This window comes from Rhamphochromis longiceps, linkage group LG9, assembly GCF_057381845.1.
Source record: "Rhamphochromis longiceps isolate RC_006_pf linkage group LG9, R_longiceps_female_GT1.1, whole genome shotgun sequence".
In the NCBI taxonomy this organism is placed as follows: domain Eukaryota; kingdom Metazoa; phylum Chordata; class Actinopteri; order Cichliformes; family Cichlidae; genus Rhamphochromis; species Rhamphochromis longiceps.
In genome coordinates this window covers 3,931,874-3,953,468 of record NC_140565.1, presented here as the reverse complement: position 1 = coordinate 3,953,468, position 21,595 = coordinate 3,931,874, and the positions used below count along the sequence as shown (strand labels likewise).

The following is a 21,595-nucleotide window of genomic DNA, read 5'->3' as shown; positions in this document are numbered from 1 at the left end:
GGATGGCACAGCAAACTGTTCACAGACAGTGATTTCTGGAAGTTTTCCTGAGCCCATGCAGTGACCTATAGTGGAGAACTATTGCTGAAGATCACTTTAAAAATGGGTGATGGGTATGTCGGCTGTGCCCACGAAGCATCTTTTTCTGGCCCTCGATTTAGTTTAGTGTTTCATGCACTACACTAAATCTCACTGAACAAATTAAGTAGCAGAATACGCTGTTTTGCATTAGAGTATGCCTATTACAGTAAAATTACAGGCCTGTAATTTGATTTTACGTTTGAGTTTTTCAAGTACAGTATTTCATTGTGCCACTGTAACTCCAACACCAGTCGCGCGGTGGCGGCAATGAGCTAACAGTAGTTGCCACACTGCCGTTAATGCAGAGTAGAAGAAGACTGTAACTTCGTGAAAAGGGCTTCTGTAGTGGCGCCGCGTCAGATGCTTAGCTAACAGTAATAACACGGTAAAACGACGGATATTCGGTTCTCGCTCAGTATTACGAGGCAGTGTGAGGTTGTCAGTAATGTATATTGGTCCGTCGTCTACACTTTGAAGGCTCTCTCGTAGCACTGATAATGCTGAAAATGAAGCTACCGACGAAAACGGGCGAGGAAGGAGGTAACCAAACGGCTAAGAACGATTCATTGGATCGGCCGAAGCACCAACATGTTCTCGGGGCGGCATCTCCCTCCGTGGCGTATGACAAGCTGGGGGACTCGCCCAGACCTCCGGTGCATCCAGCACAACTGGACAAGGAGAGCGTCTTTGAGTGGTTCGGCCTGCACCTAAACCCTGCTAAGCGTATCGAGTTCATGTGCGGGCTGTTGCATATGTGCCAACCCCTGGAGCTCCGTTTTTTAGGATCTTACTTGGAGGATCTCGCTAGAAAAGATTACCATGTTTTACGGGACTTTGAGTTTCGAGCAAATAGTCCGAGCGATTTGGGAGTGTTAGCGGACGTGGTTGACCCAGTGATCAGGTCTAAACTCCTTGTCTGCCTGTCCCTCCTCGGGTCTGACAGCAGGGAATGTGCTGGAATACTCTTTCGGATACTCAGCCATGTCAACCCGGCCTTGTTCTGCAGAAATTACGACTGCCCCCTCCCTCCATTTAGGGACTCTCACGTTCACTCGCCGTGTCAGGCCGACAGTATGTACGGAGATTCAGAAGAAGACTGCGGCTTCTCTGCAAACGACACAGCCGGAGGACCTCTGGAGCAGATTGCGCTGCTTTTTACTATGGCGTCCCTGCACCCAGCCTTCCACTTCCACCAACGCCAAGTTGTTCGGGAACTGCTCGACAAAATAGAGCTTGCTATGGAGGAGGGAAAGCGTCAACGCCAGCGTAGATCAAACGTCCAAGCAACGGTAATGAGCAACAAACCAACTTTAGCCCATCTAAATCCTAAGCTAGCTTGTTAAACTCGCCCAACTTTAAAATGTGTTCTTCAGCAGAATTGGTTAAAGTGGGGAAAAACGTTAGATACATGTATTTCAAACTACGTAACATGAAAATGATGTCACATACTGGTAGAGTAGGCTCAGAGCAAACATTATTCTGCTAGCATTAGCTGCCATTATACTATGCTATTACTAACATGAAAGCCAGCCGGTTACCCTGCTGCTAGCTACAGTTTGGGCAGCTGTTACACGCTGTCGCACGCTCGGAGCTGTTTTGTAGCCTGCTGTTTAACTGTATGGGTTACCATCATCTGTCTAACCGCCATTTACAGTGTAAGTCGATAACAAGCTTATTGGAGGGTAAGTTGTGCCCTTATTAAAGCTATATTCAGATGCAATGCCAAGCGCTCCTCTGACAGCACTAATTCTCAAACAGAGCGCTTTCCAAGCGCCTCTGTGCTGTAGCAGGTGTTTGATAAAGAGCCGGTCTCCCAACAATCACCCAGCCACACAGCTGAATATCCATCCATCCATCCATCCATCAAAAAACTCCTTTTAGCTGGTGTGGTCTTGATTTTCTATGAAAGGTGGGATTGGTAACATGTTTTGGTGTCTTATTTTAAAACGCTTTAGAATATATATACAAACAAAATAAAGCACGAGTTGGAAATGGACTCCCTGCAAGTGTATCTCATAATCTTATCAGCCAGATAAGATGAGTAGTGTTAACTGTAAGAATTGCACGTTAAAAGAAAGATGCAGAAAGCTTTCACTTGGGGAAGTGTGGTTCAAATCTCATGTCAGGCTTAAACTGCATTGAAGTATTTTTTTAAAATCATTTTTAAATTTTTCAGCTTTCATCTTTGGTTACTTTTTCTGGTGAAAAGGGCTTGGAGTGCTCAACAAAGCTAAAACCCCATGTCTGATTTGAGGGTCTATCTGCTCAGTAGTTCTCTGCTAATGCCTGTGGAAGGTCACGTAAAACCACTTGTCCAAAGCATTGCACATGGAGCAGTGTGGATGTTAATCCTAAAGGAAAGAAGGTTCCCACTGCTGGCACTGCCAATGTAATGTTAATGTACCTGCAAGCAGCACGACATTTTTGACACATTATTGCTGGGGGACCTGATGACACTGTATACAATACCAGACACTGACATATCAGTGGGAGCAGCAGAGATGCAGTGTGACCCCTGCTCCTTTGATCTGTTTTTCCTCCATCTATTGGCAACAAAAATTGCAAAAAATGTTGTTGTTGTTTTTTCTCTTCATTGGATTTTTAAATCTCACCCCTGAACACAACCTCCTATAAAGTGGATAAGGTGTCATTATAACCCAGCCAAGTTAAGTGATTCCTTCGTGACATTAATAAGTATATTGAGTTATCAATGTATAGCTTTTTTAGCATACCTCCTTGGGCTGTTATCAACACCATTTATGACTGAATCCTTTAAACTGGCTGCTTTTTGTTTCGTCTAATCTGCTTCCAGATTTGTTAATATAATTCAAAGATATACCATAGAAATGCATCACAAAGTTGCATACAAAGCCAGGACATTTTGTCTACCTGAATATTATTTTTTTATAAGCAGGTTTACCGTGACATCCACTCTGAATTTTCTTACCTTTCCTCACCAGTCTGTGTTTAAGACTTCAGTGATTTCTCTGTTCTATAAGAGGATCCAAGCAACTCAGTAAGCCTGCTTTGTTTAACAGGCTTCACTTTGCTCCCCAATGACTGAAACTGAAATATTAATATCATTTCTGTAGTATTTAGCTGTTTCTTGATGTGAGCGTCCTGTAGCTCTGTGTAAACATGGTGGTCCCTCTTGTCTTCAAACAGCAGTTGTTAGTTCATTTGATTCCAATTAGGTACAAACTGTTGATTTCAGTCATTAAACCTGGTTCCACAGGTTTGTGTTATAAGTGGATAAAGTTCAAACCACAGGCTCTGTTGAAGCGTACAGGAGGGCATAATAACATCGGCTGTATTGAGAAAACGGTTTAATAGTTTTATCTATTAAACTATTGTTTCAGCTTTATTTTAGGAATGAACAAAACCTCAGTTAACTATCCTGAAGTCATGTGAGGAATGCAAAGCTCTTCTGTAGCCACTCAAGGGTGAGACCTTCCCTCTGCCTCATGAGAAACCCCTCACTCGTTTTAGAGTCTCAGCCACTCTAAGGGATCTGAGTTTGCATGTTGCTGCCTAACACGTGGGGGATATGTAGCAGGAAATGGCAGTCGCTATTCCCCATGTAAGATACTTAATAGAACAAAGTGTGAGTTGTTTGGTCATGAGACTTAGTTTCCAGCCCAGTCACATTATGCTAGTAGCAGCATACGTGTCTGTATCTCTGACTCGAAGGCTTTCTGCTCCACGAGTCCCGGGATGAAGTCATTGTGAGCCAGAACCCTGCCTGATGAAGATGCACTGCTCTTAATAAAATCACTCGTGCCCTTTTTAAAGAATAGTCTCTGGACTGTGCCACTGTCAAATGTGGGCAAACACATAGAGAAAGTGAAGGGTTTGAAACAAATGGAGGGTTCTGGGGTTTTGTTATGCATACATAATCTGTTTCATCCCTTGTGACTGACACAATGTTGTGCTTTGCTTGGCCTTCTTGTACCCACAGACGGATGCTGTAGCTTGGCTCTGTTCTGTACTATTTGTATTATGTATGCATATGTGCTCTTTTCCCTTTCTTTGCTCAGCATTTCTGTGGGTTCATGTTTCCTGTTGGCTTGTAATTTATCACAGACTAATATTTGCTTTGGGCCGTTGATTTCATTTTGTGTCAGAAGTGAATTATAAAGTCACTGCAATTAGTCTTACACTCCGTAGAAAAAGCTGAAAAATGTACTCAGAGATTAGAGATGGCACGATGCCACTTTTTTATGTCCGATACCATAAATTTGGATATCTGCCGATACCGATATGAATCCAATATAGTGAATTTTTTTAATCAATAAAACTGATTTTTTTAATATCTTGCTGCTTTTTGTATAAGTTCATACTGACGTTAAAAAAAAAACCCAGTAAGGCTATTCTGTTATATCTGTATGTAAAAAAACACACTGCACCCAAAATATTTCATAGTTCAGCAACACTGATCAATCTAATAAACTTAAACCTGCACCATCCTCCCTATTCTGGTATTTTAAAGAGTAAGCAGCTCCCCCCCACCCTCCACCTCATGATGCTTAATCGATGTAATCAACTTTAATATGATGCAGTGTGGAAAAAAGAAAAAATGCACAGAAATAAATAATTTTTCAAGAATAATAAAATAGATTCAACATCTTTCTTCTACAGAACTGCAGACTGCACAGATGGTATCTTCCCAAAGGAAAAAGTACATAGCTTACTAGTATATTAGACTTAACAGTTACTATATGCAGTGATGGACTTCTATATATTTAACATCAGATTAAAACTTTGGGTGTCAGATAATTATTTATTAAAAGCTCGACATTTTAAATGAGAATAAGAAAGAAAAGTATGTCTTAGGGCATGAACAGGGAAAAGGGGGCACAATCGGCCCCCCTGGCTACACTTTGCTAGATCCGCCCCTGCACAGTTACAGCCGTCAGCTGTAGAAAAAGATCCTCGAGTAGAAAGTAATATTAAATCAATTCTAACAACAGCTGATCAAGCTTAAACGTGCTGCTGTTGTTCAGCCGCTGGTTTCCTCTTTCTGGTGCAAAGTGGGCCAAAAACAAAGAAGAGAGACGGACTCACGACAGAAAAGCCGATCAGCTGATCACTGATCAGTTTCACGATTGAAGTAGCAGCAGCAGAGAGAGAGAGAGAGGCAGTCGCTCCATATATCGCTTGTTAAGCTTTACAAACATTCAGAGATGAACTTACACACTTGCTTTACTTCTCTGGGATCACTTCAGAGATGAAATGCTGGTTTGGTAGTGAGGCTACAAATACACACAGCCGCTCTATCACTGAGCACACTGCTCCGACATGCTACGGTTATGAGCCGAGTTACGCCGTGTCGCAAGTTTTGTGAGGTGCTTTTTTGATATTTAATGGATCGGATTACATTTTTTATTTCTCTCCGATATCCGATCCAGTAATTTACGTCAGTATCGGACCGATACCGATACGTAATATGGGATCGGTCCATCAGAGATCCTGGGATAGTATTCCAATTCCCTTCATTGATCTCCAGCTGTGTATTGTGGGAAAAGTAAAACAAACCACTGGTGGTGTTGATCGAACTTTGCCTTAGTAATTTGCACCCACAGTTGTTTAAATTGAAATGTCATAGGTAACTGTGACACTTGTGAAATGCAGTACTTTCTAAGTAGAGCTCAGCGTGCAGTGAATTATTATGTTTCCAACTTTGAGTGTTTGTTTTCCAGGAGCTGATGGGCCAGAAGGGAGATTACCTGGCCTCTCAAGGGCTTGGGCTAGGAGAGTGTCCAGCCTCCCATCCACCTTGCCAGAGCCGACGGTCCAGCCGCAGGGCAACACAGAGAGAAGGTGAATAGAAAGGGTGCACATACTGAACACGATGGCAATTATGTGCTGCAGGTGCAACTGAGATCGTGGCAGCTTTGATATGTGCCCTGAGTCAGTTTCACGAGTAGCTCTTTTTCTTTGCTGTAATCATTTCTAAGGCACTAATGGTTTTTGTTATGTTGGCACTTTGTACAGCCGCAGAGAAGCCAATGCACATTTTTCTCTACTTGCTGATTTATTCATGGCAGGTGCTGAAGTGACCCTGATATTGTATGGGCTTAAATAATTCAACAGGCTTTCAGTAGACCTGTACTACTGTGTCTGAAGACGGTATTAGCTATGTTGCTGTTTTTATGGAAAAACGATATCATTAGTGTGTCCTCTGTGTTTGTGCAGCTGTGCATATCGAGGGAATTGTGCTTAGGGGCATCTGTCGGAAGAGAACGGACAAGGAATACAATTTTGAGGTAGGTAACCGCACACGCACTCTCGGGCACTGCTTCAGATCAGGTCAAGTCAAAGATGAGCTGTGATGTTAAGTTACAAATCTGAATTTTTACTGTTAACCTTTGAGTAGCTTTGCATGATTGACAGTTCAAAATAAGAAGTCTGTTATTGCAATAAATTGTCTTTTTCCTGTCGTTGGCTTTTCCAAATACACGTGTATACAGGCAAAGGGTCACTGGTTGTTTTGCTAACTTGCTGCTTCTCAGGCGGGTCTGAACAAGTTTGTTTGCCCTTATATTCACCACATGTGATAGTGACAGAAAGTTAAGGCTCCTCCTTCTTGTAGAAACGTTGTCTGTTCCTTTTTTGTTCGTATACCTGCTCAGTACCACGTACAGAAACTTGCTTTCTGCTCTGCCACCAACACCTGCAGCTGTGAACTTGATCATGCCAGAAAAATGCAGCTTTTACACGTGCCCCTATTGTCACACACACAGTTATGTGCCTATGATAACGCCCAGATAGTTTCCTGTATTTTCTTTACTTTGTTTGACCTATTTGGCCGTTGCGCTCAGAAAAATCCCGTTTTCAGTGGTGCGTGTCAGTGTCACAGCTGGTGACTTTATCCCTTGAGAAGTCTGTTTAGATCTTTATAGAACAAAGTAACCTGATTGTTGCTTGTGTGCAGAGAAATCATTAAACAATTGGAGAAGAGCCCAACTGTCCTGTTGGCTTTTCTAAGCTTTGACAGTAAAGCCAGCAGCTCTGTTTGGACTGGAAGGAGCTGCTGATGCATAAGACACAGACACTCTGACGTATCTTTGTAGTGCACTCACTCATAAACAGAACTTTAACTTTGAATTCTATTCTATCTTTTTGACATGAGCAACTCCTGAGATTAGAAAAGATGTCACACCTCGATTTCTTAGCAGGAGAGTAAGCCAATCTTCCTTTTAACACAAGTTTTGTTTTTTCTTGTATTATTTGAATGGTTTGTTTGTTTTTTCCACTTATGCTCACAGGTTGCTTTTTATTCAGTATCGTTGCCCTGCTTGGGTGTCTTCACGCCGTTACTGTGCGGTAAACTTCTAGTGCAGTCCTTCTGTGTGGTGTTTTTGGCACTTGTGGCTTTGCAGTGATGGAGTGTCCTGCTGCTGTTTCAGGTGAAGTGGTCCGACTCCTCTTTCAGCAAAGTGACCAAAACCCATTTTGAGCTGGAGAACTTCCTCCTGAAGGTAATCACAGCAGTAATATTAAAGCAGAAGAGCTGCAGAAGTATATGTAAAGAACTTTGAGTGTTGTTATATTCCTTTATTTGTTGAACTGTTATTTGTTTTAAAGATATATAATTAAGACGGTTTTCTGATTGTACAGAGGTTTCAGTCTGAGTGTGTCTCTGTCACATGTGCAACTAGGTCTGTTTTGTTGTAAACGATGCAAAGACGTTGTGGCAAATGGACGAAGCTGTAGGTAACATTTAATCAGCACAGTTAAATGGCTCACTGTCAGAACTTCAGCAGACACATCAGCAGAACAAAGTGACAGCAGTGTCATTAGTAAATAGGACTGATACACTGGTAATTACTGATTATTTCTACACTGAGCACTCTCAGCAGTTTGTACTTCAAGCATTTACACAAATGTTTTTCTTGTGTAACATCTGCACACCAGCTCTGACGGTTGTATCCGGGGAACCTTGCTGAGGATACTGTGGAGTAGTTGTCATTGGCAATCGAACCACTTTCTGATTGGTCTTACCTCCATCAGTAACAGCTGTATGAGTCCAGATGCCAATTTCAAATGTTTGGCCAGTTTTTAAAAAAGAAGCATTTTCACAGTGGGAGGTTTCACTAAAGTTTATTCGTCGTCCTGTACGAAACTAATCTGTGCACAGGTGATCGGGATGTACCATCGTATATACATTATGGTAATACAGCTTCAGTCCACGCCATTGAACCCAAAGCTGGTTATTTAGCACAAAAAGGAAGTCGAGGTCTTGAAGACACATAATGAAAACTTGTATGTACAGGCAATGCTTCAGTGCATCCCTCCTGTTGTTCACCTTCCCTCTTTTTCTCTGCAGCTTCCGAAGGATCAGTGTACGGAGTCCTTTGAGAAGAGCATCTTGAGTCTTTTGAACCAGGGGGGCCAGTATGAGAGCAGGGAGGTGGAGAAGAACCTCAGGTAATTTACATCTAGCCCACTTGTTCACCTGAAATCTTAAAAAGCTGCGGGACAAATTCTCCTTTTGACCTCTGGCTAGATGAGCCAGTTTCTGATGAGGAATATCTATTTTTGTTGAGCATTTTTGTGGCTAGCTTGTGTTCAAATGTTTCGGCTCCATCTTGTTTGGCGTTTTCTGACATTCGCATATCTGATCATGTGGAAACACTGTGGACTGCAGCTTTGACCGAGGACTTGCCGCAGTCGCGACTGTGGTCATTTTGTTCTGTTATTCTGAGTTCTCCAAGGATAAGAGGTCACCATCTGTCTTGCTTTACCCAAAGACGTTGTTCAGCATCATTTCCTGTGTGTAAAAAATCTGACATGCATTCCTACTCCTCACTGTGCCGCAGTTTACTTCGAAAACAAGCAAGAAGCTTTGTGGCATTTTGAGGCGCTCAGTAGACTTGAATGGAATGACCCCAGGTCAGTGAAGGAACGCTGGATGAGATTCTCAGTGTCCTGCGGTTATTTATCTCAGGTGTGTGTGTGCATGTGTGGAGGGAAAATGTCACCAGAGATTAAGATGTAGTCACAATGTGATGAGGAGGGCAGACTGAGAAACAAAGGGCATGTTAGTGTCAGACTGTAATCCTCCTGTTTGACACTATTTTGCAAATCGAACAGCATCGTCTGTCTTTTCTTTATATATCAATACAGCCAGTTTAAAATGTAAACCAAAACAATTAGCTAAGCATCGCTGTATTATTTTGAAAGCTTGAGCTTAAAATAGCTGTGAACAAGCAGCTCCGTGGGAATTTTAAGTACCTTCGTTTCCGTCAGTGTGCTGTGTGTCAGTTATTGTTGCTGCTGCTACAAACCAGCAGGACAAACTGTAAAACATGACTTGGGGCTGTGTTTGGACCCCCGTCACCCCCATCATGCCAGTACTGGAGGGTGGGGAAAGGAGCGGGGGCCCTTGACCTAGAAAGCACAGCTGAACATGATATTCTGTCAAATGGGTCTGACCATTATCTGCAAAGCTTTGTAAGGGTCCCTGTAATACATGTCAGGCGTGCTAAACAGGCCTGGTTTTCATTCTTGGTTGAAGGGATAGTCAACCCAGAGAGGTTTTTGTTGTTGTTTTCCCTTTCATTTCTGATAAAACACATCCACACAGTGGGTGTGGCCTCTCCACCAGTTTCATTTAGTGTGAAGTGAGACTGTGGAGCGAGTGGGGAAACTGAAACCTATCTGCTTGGACTGTTTTTGTTTGCATCCAAAGTCCGGCCCACTGTCAGACTTTTGTCTTGTGTCTCATCTTGTATAAGGCGAGGCTTAACTAGTGCTGGAGCAAAGCTTTTTGCTTCACTGTTGGCTGCAGTTATGGGCCATTAAAACTTGCACAGTGCACGACAGGTTCAATGTTTATGGACTGGGGGGTTGGTACAGTCATTACGAGAACGGGGGCACCCAGTGATTAGTGTGACTGTGTTAACCCTGGTACAGACTGTACCCAGCCTCTCCATGCACTCCCGCAAATCTGAAATTGATAAGCAGAAGAAAGTCCATGGATATTTTTGTGAATTCTTCAAGCCTTTATGATCGTGTAATGTAACGGAAATATTGTCAGCTCCACCCTGTGCGTGCAGTTTTTATGTCCTAGTGACTATTTCTATGAATAATCGTGCCAAACACGTTCTCAGAGGAGGAGTTTGTGTTCAGAGTAATGGTGTCATTCTGAAGTCTAAGTTTAGGGTTTTTGTTTGTTAATGAACAGTTTCACTCATGCCGTCTCTCTGCTCTCACCTGTAGAGAGAGGTTCCTGTCTGCACCTCCGCTGTTCAGGCAGGCCAGGAAGGTCTGCAGCTTCTTCAACTGTGATTCCAGTTACGCTGCTAAACCTACTTGTAGCAGATGTGAGTATAAGGCCAAGATGCTCATATTCATGTTAGATCATGCAATTGTCTGAAAGGTCAGCTGTTAATGAAAGCTGCAGCATCATCCTGCAGAAGAGTCGGTGGTCTCACCTCCTCTCACTGAAACACGCATGTCCACCAGCATAATGTCCTCTGGTCCTTTGTGAGGGAGCGCAGTCACAGTTCAGGTTCATGTATGGAGCCTTACAATAGCCGGAGAAAGCAACAAGAACTGTTTTGTGTAATGTTGTATTTATTGATTTTACATTTTGAACCTCTCTGGCTTCCTGTTTAGTTCGTTTTCTCTATTTATGTAATGAAAGTAATAAAATGCTACAGATGTGCAGTTTTTGGTCTTGAGTGATCAGACATATGGAACAAAGTGGTTTTCATCACTTGTGCTTTAGTTTTCACCTTTTCTGTGTTTTTGGGGGTTTTTTGAACAGGCAACTGTCAGCTGGGCACAGCCTACCAGGGAGACTGCTCCGATGCCTCCAGTCAGGAGGAAGGTGAGAAGAAGCAGCTTTCAGGTCCGCGCTTTTTTCTGGTTTTTCTTTTTTTGGGGGGAGCGGGTTGTTTTTCTATGATACTGGTGGCAGTGCAGCATGATGAGGGGAGGAGTGCATGGAAGTGTGTAAATCGCTGATTGAGAAGTGATTGTGGGCACTGACAAAACAAAGGCATGGCCAGCTAACCAGGCCTGCTGCTCGAGTCTTACTAGTGTTTATTTTTGGAGGTCAGTCGGAAAAGCTGAGTCTGTTTCAAATCCTCATATTTCACAGCTATATTTGCCCCATCATGTGCCACGGGCAGCAGTCAGCACGGCCTCGTCCTGCTCATACTTTACATAAAGCTTGATAATCCTGGACGACTTTTAGTTTTAAAGCCATTTACCTTACAGACACAGAGATGGGCTATCTCTTTCCAGCTGTAAAAAAATGATGTATTAAATGAAATTTGAGTCTTTGGTCCTACAGCCACTGCTAACAGTACACATGAATCGCTTCTCCTTTGTCAGAATGTAATCAAACCTGTGCACTGTGCTTCACCCTAGTTGTGCTCACATTTGTCATTTGATGGGTAATAATGTGTGAATTGTAATGAACAATGAGTTGGATGAGCGCCTCCATCATTGACTTTTTCTTGTTTAAACCCTGTGAAATCTAGAGTCGTATCTACAGGGACACAAGAAGAAGCACGGGTCCAAGAGTCCATGCCAGCTGTGAGTATGATCTCTGCTTCACCGCTGTTTTTGTCTCCAGAATTGAAAAAACTGTTAGTGAAGCAGAAAAAAGCTGCACGTAAACGTATTAACCAAAAGCACGTGTTCCTCTCAGCGGTCTGTCGGGTGCCAAAGGCTCCCAGGTGGACCCTCGCAGGGGAGGACACGCCGCAGAGCTCAATGGGCCTGCAGAGAGGAGGAAGAAGAGCTGCGCACCGCGAAGCAGCCAGGAAGCCGAGCAGGTCGGGTTATTTGCCAGTCTCTTTGTCTTGCGTATACAGAAACCTGTTTTGATTAAAGAAGTTCTTACTCGTGCTCAGCAGTACTTCAGCGTGCCACTGAGACACACAGCAGCCATATGATTGCTAACACTGGCACGAGTGTTGTAGAAATGGTAGCTTGCTGTGCTGCAATCTGCTCCGTTTGTGCAGCAGGTAAGCTCCTCGCTGCACCAGCCGCTGTCAGAAGCAGCTCGGTTCAGTCCTGTGAGTAAAGCTCAGAGCACAGTGAGCACCATTTCACCAACACTGTTAATCATTATGGGCTGCAGAGGTTTGAAGGCCGCTATGATTGCATTAACCCAGCTGCTCCTGTGTCTGTGATTGGACGTGCCATGTGAAGGGGAGTGCTCTGTGCTATCTCGCTAACACGCTCAAACACTGAGAGGTGGAGGACAGTCTGCTGACAAAGCACATTCTTCATCTCACTCATAACCCGTTTATTTCAGAGCCCTGGATGGGATTGACTCCTCAGAATCCTTCTCTCAGTGTAAACTGGTGTTACACAGGGTCGTTTTTCTTTCTTTGTTGTTGTTGTTTTGACTCATGCTCCAGCTCTGTGTAGTATTTGTGTAAATTGGTAGGGATCCCCTAATACGCTGCTAGCTGAACAGCTGAAAGTGATTAATGGCAAATCGAGTCATTCCAGGGGAGCTGTGAGCTGCATGTTAATGACTCCTCGCTTTCTTACAGCACCAGGACACAGACAAGAGAAGCCACCCAGCCACCAAAACCAAGAGCAGAGTGCTGCCCACAGAAGGGTAGGTCTGCTTCACGAGCTAAGAGGCTCCACGTTTACCCTGTGTGACACGTTTGAGCAGTCATTAGACTCTGGCTCTGTCAGTCTGTGCGTTAGTGTACAGTGTGCTGCATCTGTGTTAACATGAACGCTCTGGTCTCCCATGTGCTCCTGTTTTCAGGGAGAAGGTGAAGTGCAAGTCCTTTGTGTCCAACGGGTGTTTGGTGGCAGCCCAGAGGAAAGGTAAGCGTCTGTAGCAGGAGGCAGTGTACTTCAACAGGACGGTGCTTTGTTGAATGCTTTTGAAGCAGCTCCAAGTCCAGCAGAGCAGTGTTGCCAACTTAGCGACCTTATTTCTTTTCTAAAAAGCGACTTTTGTTGGTGTTATTAGTCAGACTTATGACCACTTTTTGACGTGAAAGCACGTATCGCATCGCTGTTCCTCTCAACAAGCAGCGTGCCGCCCGTGCCAAAGCGCTCACAGGCGGCGGGTCATTCTCACGTAGCAGTCGCCCACAGCTGCAGTCGGAGCAGGAGATGCTGACCCCTACGCGCCCAAACTGCAAATGAATCGCGCAGGAGCGAAGCCGCTGCTCCCGCACTGACTGTAACGCAGTCAGTGCTTTTTGTGGATCAGAAGGTTTAAAACGACTTAAACACACACAGTAACTCTGCCAGAGTGCCTGTTTCAGGTCACTTTTGCCAGTACCAAGCCTGGATGAAGGAGGTGGGATCGTGACATTAAAACAATAATTTTTAAAAGAATTTCATTTGTAGTTCTAAATATATTCTAAATGCATTTAGGGTGGTTTGGTTTTTTTAACATAAGCATGACCAGTTATGCAAATTAGGTGATGACCTCATTTAGCGACTTTTAGGACAGCCAATAGCTGTTTTCCTTACTGATGAGTTGGCAACACTGTATCAGAGGCCGTCCCTCTCTGGCATGTGCAGGCTTGTCTCGCTGTTGTGCGCACCAGGAATGTAAACACATGGTATTGCTGTAGCAATGATACTGCGATGTAACACCTTTATGTTGCCTAGTTATTTTTCTGTATTATCATGTGACATGGCCCTAGTGGCTGCTTGCATGGTACGGTATTCGTAGGCAGTAAATGACTAATAATAACGCCGTCTCTTACAGGCTGGAGTTCCTCATGAATTGCAGCTGAAGCAGAGTCTCAGTCACCAGTTTAATAAACTCATCAGTAATCTTGTCGTATCGTAAAGGACACGTTAACAATCGTGCTGTGTTTCCTGTTGCATACACAGTAGATGGGCGCTGGTTGGCTTTGACACACGTTGTTGTTGCAGATGGCGGTTCATCGTCAGAAAGCTGCAGCTCCCCATCCAGCCCACAGCACCGAGGACCAGAGAGCCTGGAAAGTGAGGATGAACACAACAAAGGTAAAACTATCACACACGCCCTTTTTCTAAATACAGCCACTGTAAAGATAAGCGATGACATTGCTGTCCTCTGTCAGATACAGATAGCCCCTGTGACGAGCTCTGTAAAGGACCAGGCTCTGACATGTTCTTCACCGGCCAGACTGACTCTGCTGTGCTGGCGGAGGCCTCCTTTAGCAGCCTGGAGGGGAGAGCAGACTTCCCCCATATTTCCTTCATGCATAATGTGAGCTACATACTCCCCAACGGAGCTGCGGATGCTGGGCTCCCATTGGGTTCACTTCCTGGCCAGAGCATGGTTCCAGAGGGAAAGCCCTCACCAGGGCCGCTAATGATTCCGATGCCCACACTGCCTCCAGCCGTCTCTGGAATTGTGGACGACCCGGAGAAGAGGGATGTTGTCCAAACCTTTGGGATTCCACCTACTGGACTGCATCCTGCAGGAACTTCTGCCATGCAGCCCTTGATCCAGGGCTTCAAAACGGCTTTGTCTCACAGCCAGGGCGGCACTGACGGAGCGCCGGGGAGTGGATCTTCACCTGCTGCACCGCAGGTTTCACACCAGGGTCCAATCAGACCCGTCAGCGTCATGTCTTCTCCAATACTAACCTGCCAAGACCCAGCCAACATCAGCCCGGGCCTGGCCTCTTCTCTACCACATGTGGAGACATCGCAAAGCAAGCGCCCAGGCTTACCGTCTGCCCTGCCTTCTCCCTACGCCCTGCCCCCCGTCCCAATGCCATCTCTGGGGGCACCCGTGGCCCCTGGACAAGTACAAGCTGCTGTTCCACCAGCTGTGCCCACACACACCCCTGGACCTGCCCCGAGCTCTAGCCCAGCACTTACACACAGCACGGCACACAGCGACTCTACATCCTACAGTAACAGCAGTGCTTCCACTGGAAGCACCCCGGTCGCTCCTGGTAGCCCTCTCACTCTCCAGCAGCCAGCAGCACCGCAGCAGCTGCCAATGGGCTGCGGGACGTGTGGCTGTCACAATAACTGCGGCAGCCGAAGCAGCAGTGTGAGCGTCGCCTCGGGTCAGACGCCTTTATTCTTCCCTGGCCACCAGATGGCAGCAGCGCACCAGATGTTCAGTGTTCCTCCACCGCTCTTCCAGATCACAAGCCTGTGCAATAGCAGCTACCTCACCCAGGCTCACCCTCCTCACCAGGCCAACGGACCCACCTCCATGCCCCCTTACTTCCCCAGTGCTGCTCCAGCACATCCATCCCCTTACCTTAACACTCACACCCAAAGTCATGCAGAGGTACCATCGCACATGCTGGCCACGCAGGCTACAGCAGTGGTAGCCGCCAGCTACAGCCTCCAGCAGCCGATGGCTCCAAACACTTCGTTCTGCCACCATGTCTACCAGCATGTGTACCCTCCCCTGGGGATGCTGCCTCCCTCTCTGTTGGGGGGAGGTGGCATCAATAAGAAGAACGGGAACGTGTCCTGTTATAACTGCGGTGTGAGCGGCCACTTTGCTCACGAATGCAACCAGCCCTCCATTGACTCCACACAACAAGGTAACAGCGACACCCAACACTCAGCAAAGACTAGAAGGCAGCGCTGATCCTCCACATGAAGTATATTTGTAGCTGTCTTTACTCAGCTGTGCATGGTTCACAACATGCGCTTTCAGATATGGCAGAAGAATCTGCGTCGCTCACATTATTGTAGTGAGATGCAGCATGTGTGCAACACCGCAGTGTCACCTCCTACGTTAAAATCAAAGTAATAGCTGAATACAAACAAGTACAGTTATCAGCCATAAAAGGCCAAAGTTTGTGTACGAGAATGAGGCGGTGTGGGATTTCTCACTGATACTGTGGGTCCAAGTTCAAATCTCAGTGACCTTGACCTCAAGATCAAAGGTCAGGTTTTCTGAAGGTACTTTGAACACAAACGAGGCAGTGTAGGGTTTTTGTTTATCTGCACGTTTGCTTGACGTTTCCACAGAAACAGTTTGGTTAGGACAGGCTGATGGCATCTAGGGCTGCAACTAAAGATTATTTTGGTAGTCGACTAACCTCCACTTCCTGTGGGTAAACCTCGCGTTCTCTGCCCACTTATGAATATCGCCCCGTTGTGTCTTCCCACGGAAAATTAATGACTCAGGAAACGCATGAATTTAAAAATGATCAAATGTATTTTTACCGTTACTCGACAGGACCATCAAAATAAATGAAAGGGATCAACATGGACCCATTCAGAGTTACAGCTCCAGGGTGCCGGTGTTTGACATGCTCGTGCGCTGCAGTGATGCTGTTGTGGAGTGAAAGCATTGAACTTTGTTTTCTGTGACACGCTTCCATCCTCCTGTTTGGCCATTAGCGCTGCTGTGTTCTTCTGCATTAGTGCGTCTGCAGTCTTGGCAGGTGATGCAGGCGATACTGCCCGCACAGCTTGCTGTAGTGTGTTGCACATTCACGCTGTATTGGTATAAATCGCACTACTGTGTACAAATGTATAATCTTCAGTATTACCAGCTCACACTTCAGGGCTGTGATGGGTTTTACAGTTGCAGTTGTCCTTCCTCACAGGTAGAGTAATGTAGTGCACAAAATAAGTGTGTGTGGGTTTGTCGAACCACAGTCATAACACAAACCTGAAGCGCGGGCCGTGAAATAGTAACGTTTTCCTTTTCTCTGTTTGTTCTTCAGCAAACACGCTCGGCATCACTGAACACTGTTGGTGTCATGTAGTCGTGCTGTGATGAACCACTGCGAGCTGATGTTTGTGCGTTTGTGTGTCACAGGTGGGTTCCGGTTAAAGTACGCACCGTCCCACATCTCAGACGGCCCTGACAACGCTGACTGAAGAACACGAGGAGGATGGAGGAAGTTCCTGCGACCTCGTTTCCATGGCGGCAGCCTCTTCCCTGGGAGCTGTTTGTGAGCAGCGTGATCAAGCTTCTGTGTTCGCCACCGCATCCTCTGAACAGGACCGACCTGCCAAGGGCTCCGTGGACAAAGCCCGAGTACTCGTGCCTGGAAGAAACCTTCATCCCGTGGGGATTACTCATTGCACACGCAAACTGTCCATGTGACTCGAAGCCCCACCCCCTTTCAGTTGGTTTTTGATATTTTTGCACTGAGGGTCGGAAATGATTAACTTATTAATTCTTAGGAAGTGAAAGCTATTTTGAGGATATTTAGTTTTAACATTAAGCGGAGCCTTCGGTCTCGACTGGGAGCTTCTTAAACACTTCTTTGTAAGAGCGTATTTATGCCTTTTCTTAACTGTTCACGATTTTATTGTACAGCAGTTTTCAAAGACTACGAATCAAAGATGGATTTTGTTTTCAATTTTGCTGTAAGGTTTTTGAATGTATGTTTAAAGAGGAAGCTGATTCAGAGTGGACGGATCTCACGCATTTTTGCCACTTGGTGTGTTTTTAGTTGAAGGGTAATTGCTGCTGCTTTGTAATTTAATTTTCTTATTGTTTTCCATTTTTTAAAAGTTATTTTTTTTGGTCAGATGCACTATAGAGAAGCAGGAGCCACTACAACATTGTGCACCGGATACACGTTCACGTAAACATTTTATTGGTGTTCATTTGAAATCTGCATGAATTGGCCAACTGATCAGCATTTTGTGTAAAACGTGGTTTCAGGTGTAGAACCAATTTTGATGGCTAACAGTGGAAAAAGTTGAAGCGACATACTGTAGAAATAAAACTGAGATTCCAGGTAATGAGTCAGACCAGTTCTGTTCCAGGCAGCACGTTTGGTCCTCAACATGTTGCTCTGATTTATTTATTTTTCTCTTAAACCTTAGTAGCTGTTTCCTTTTAGCGTCCATGCTCGGAGTGTGCATCAAACTGAGACGTGCTGGCTCGTCGTGTCAGAAAGGCAAACGTGTTCAGTTTACTTCATATCCAAGCCCCCTCCAACATTTTGCATTAATTAGTATTAAAGTTTAGGCCACTTGCATTGTTGGGAAACATCCTTTTCTCTGCTGTAACCATGTTCACGTTTGGCCAACTTTAGCTACCCTGTGTTGCCCAAACATGGTCGAGCAGCAGAAGTGTTGCCTCGGGCCCCTCCTCCAGCGTTACCTGGGCCGGTGTATTTACAGCAACTACTGGTCTGAGGTGGGTCCAGTTTGATAGTTTGGCCTGTTGGAATCGTCATTGATCCGGGAAGCTCCAGACCAATTATCAGTGGAGTGTTTGAAAGGCAAAACTCGTCTTCTTTCAACCAAAGTTAGCCTTTAATTTGATCTACTAAATGGCAAAGTGTCATACAGCGTTCCCACGAAGCGCTCGTGCTGTGGGCAGAAGCTGTAACATGGAAACTGACTTGTAGAGCGCAGACTGGGTGGGTCCAGCCTCTGACAGTTACAGGCTGAACTCAACGCTGTCACAGACACCTGACACTTTCTGGATTCAACTGAATCAATTGAAAAGATCTACAGTTTTGATTTCTGAATATTTTAAGGTGGACTTTAGAGTTATTTTGATGTGGAAAAGCAGAACAGCAGATTTAAAGCGATAAATATTCTCTTGAGGTTTTTGTGACACAGATTAAAGAAGGCAAGGTGTGAATATGGAGCCCCAAAGTGGTTGAGAGTACATCAATTAATTGTTGATCATGTAGAATATAAGTGTAATTAAAGGTGGCTTAATTCATAACCCAATGTTAAGTTTTTAAGGAGGATCTAAGATTTTTCTGATCTGTTTTTAGTTTATAATGGAGTTTGTCTGTCGCTGTTCCCTTATGTTTTAGCTGATAACTACAACTATGCCACTACAACCCTGTGGCATAGACGGTGTACACAATGGGCCCACCCACTGTGATATCACCCACTGTGATATCACCCACTGGTTAGTGATGTTTGTTACCGGGCCTCAAACTGGCAGGTGAGGAGAATCTGTGACACGGCTTGATGACCTGTCGGTGACACGTCACAACTCGATAACCATAGTGGTCGCCCCCTGATGGCCACTGAGAATAATACTGCACGTTTAAGGCACTGGCTTCACTTTTCACATCAGTCTTTACTGTTCCAAGCAAACTGCTGCCCACATTAGTCAGTCAGCACAGCTTAGAGTAACTAATGCTGAATCTAGCCGCTAGTGTAATATTCCTTCGCAGCGCTAACGACTTGGATAAGGTTATAATCTAGTTTTCTGTTTAGCTAACATTAGCTTATTAACCAGTGACGTCTGAAGCCTTTTGAGCAGCCATTCAGAAGCTTGGCAGCTTAACTGAGCAGCACGAGTTGCCTTGTAAAACAAACTTGGTTATAAATAATCAGAGGAGGCTGTTCCCACATTTCTGTTGAATGTCTTCAGCACCATTGCTGTTCTTGCTCCAAGCAGCTAGCTGGCTATAGTTGAAAGCGGGTGATGAGCTTGCTTTGACACATTTTAATATTAGAATTTTAAATGCAGTTTGACAAAAACATAATTCCCACCTCTTCTTTGGGTTCCATATGTAACATTTATTTAAGCAATTAAGTTGTCAGTACAAAATAAATGAGATCAGTTCGAGAACACTCGTCGCTAACACAAATGTAGGATTGTTTTATTTATTAATGAAGACGCTGACGTTTCTGGTCGCCATTTGATGCACTCAGGCTGTTCAGTGGTTGTTTTCAGAGCTTTGTGGATATGGTGCTTGTTTTTGTGCCGCGTCTGTCCTCCATCATTGCTCAGCCTGCTGTCAGTGCATTAGTTGATCTATGCATACATGTTTGGATCCTCCCCCCCCAGATGTTTTAAATTGGGTGACAAGAGAAGCAAGTGGTGGCGACGACAAGATATTTCATGTAAAACTGCTGAAGAGATGCACAAAAACAAAAAACTGTAGATGGGCTTTATTCATGTTTCCCTTTGAAGTTCTTCCTTTTCATTCAAGGCTTGACGATCCCACTGCTCTGGATCACAAGCAGTGAGAAGATGTGGATGAAGAAGAGGGGATTCATGTGTGTACATACTGAGGACACCAAATAAACCCAAGTTTCATTTTATTGACCTTTGAATGGTTAGAAAAATGCTGTACTGTTCATCAATGTTTACTGTACTCTTTGATATCTGCACACCAGAAAGGTCAAATATTTCTAGAGTGGAATTTGGATTTTATGCAAATTGTTCCTGTTTTTTTTCTGTAATTAAAAGCAATAAATAAAAATAAAACGTGTCCGTCTGTCCTTTAGATTTGGCTGCAGCCTGTATTTTGCTGTGCACATTAAGATGCACCGTTTAGATTCCTGGTTGGGTAAACGACCAGCCATGAAAACCAGATATTATCAAGATCAACTCCAGCTTTTACTGTGACAAGACGAGATTACCCTGACATCTGCAATCAGTCTCTTTGTGGTTAAACATACAGCTTTGTCAACATTTTAGCTTCTGTACAGCTAACTAGCTCGATAGTTTGAAAGTAGCAGTGAATGCTAGCAGGCTAACTAAAGGTGGACTGTTGTCTTTAAGAAGCTTTAGTTGGTAAGCAAAAAGTTGCTGGTTTGATTCCAGCTAGCGGCACAAATTACTTTTGGGATTCATCAGGAAGGAACGGTGCCAAATCAGGCACAGGGAACGCCTAAACACTTCTATACATTCAATTTCTAGACCTGGAAACTATGCCCATCTTTTATATACAGTCTTAACGACCTTGTAGTACCATATCACCCTATCAGAGCACTTCGCTCTCGCTCTGCAGGCCTACTTGTTGTTCCTAGAGTATTTAAAAGTAGAATGGGAGGCAGAGCCTTCAGTTTTCAGGCCCCTCTTCTGTGGAACCAGCTTCCAGTTTGGATTCAGGAGACAGACACTATCTCTACTTTCAAGATTAGGCTTCAAACTTTCCTTTTTGCTAAAGCATATAGTTAGGGCTGGACCAGGTGACCCTGAATCCTCCCTTAGTTATGCTGCAATAGACGCAGGCTGCCGGGGGATTCCCATGATGCATTAGACATGTACGTTCGTTTAACTGATGCATCTGTATGTCTCCGTCTCTCAGTTAATTGTAGTATGTTTATTTCTTTCTTTTGCAATAAACAGACAGTACCTATGAAACATTTAAATTAGCTCACCGTTTTACATTTACATCTCTACTTGAAGCTGCTGTCAGAATGCAGCACAATCTCTGCCTTTGAATGACTGAGAAGCTATTTGGGTATAAACACTCAACACATTTTGCTTTTAATGACCATGAGCCTGTCAGAAAGCTTCACCTGGAACCAAATGAATAAAGCCTTTTGTTTTTAACTCATGTTGTTCTGCAGCAGCTCTATGAGGCTCTTGTTGTAATCGGCCACCTGCTGGGAGACGCTCTTGGCAACTGAGGCGTAGTCGCTCTCCTGGGATTTGGAGGCGATGACTGACGCTGCAGTTAAGGAAAAATCACTGAGCTCACAGACCTGGTGTCTCAGAGACCAGAGGTTTATAGAAGACACAAACCGGGCAGACAAACCGAGAGCTGGAAAATAAAATTAAATGTATGCACACATCTGACAAGTACTGCTCCTTTAATTACCTCCAAAAGCTACCAAAGCTGTAAAGAACTGGTCCCAGTGTTTAAAAATC

The 21,595-nt window shown here is 44.5% G+C and overlaps 2 protein-coding genes across 6 annotated transcripts in view; one reads left to right on the top strand and one right to left on the bottom strand.

The window, feature by feature from the left end:
- Positions 1-399: 399 nt before the first annotated feature.
- zcchc2 (zinc finger, CCHC domain containing 2) lies at positions 400-19,544 on the top strand. 4 transcript variants are annotated; one of them, XR_014913230.1, is made up of 15 exons: positions 400-1,370; positions 5,781-5,901; positions 6,277-6,347; positions 7,491-7,562; positions 8,411-8,511; positions 10,306-10,409; positions 10,856-10,939; positions 11,577-11,631; positions 11,747-11,873; positions 12,603-12,670; positions 12,830-12,891; positions 13,963-14,055; positions 14,133-15,587; positions 16,820-18,076; positions 18,116-19,544. XR_014913230.1 is itself a non-coding variant. In XM_085418049.1 (14 exons), exons 1-14 carry the CDS (start codon positions 579-581, stop codon positions 16,879-16,881), a joined length of 3,246 nt encoding a protein of 1,081 aa, XP_085274175.1. In that variant the 5' UTR covers positions 400-578; the 3' UTR covers positions 16,882-19,544. The 4 variants fall into 4 exon arrangements, 3 of the variants coding, with proteins under 3 accessions (XP_085274175.1, XP_085274174.1, XP_085274173.1); XM_085418049.1 differs by having other exon boundaries at positions 10,856-10,918; positions 16,820-19,544; XM_085418048.1 differs by having other exon boundaries at positions 14,139-15,587; positions 16,820-19,544.
- Positions 19,486-21,595, bottom strand: part of ift74 (intraflagellar transport 74) — a 16,036-nt gene continuing 13,926 nt past the window's right edge. For both annotated transcript variants that reach the window (XM_085418051.1, XM_085418050.1), the window contains exon 20: positions 19,486-21,389. In XM_085418051.1, the coding sequence (XP_085274177.1) occupies positions 21,274-21,389 (116 nt within the window). In that variant the 3' untranslated portion in view covers positions 19,486-21,273. The remainder of the gene's footprint in view (positions 21,390-21,595) is intronic.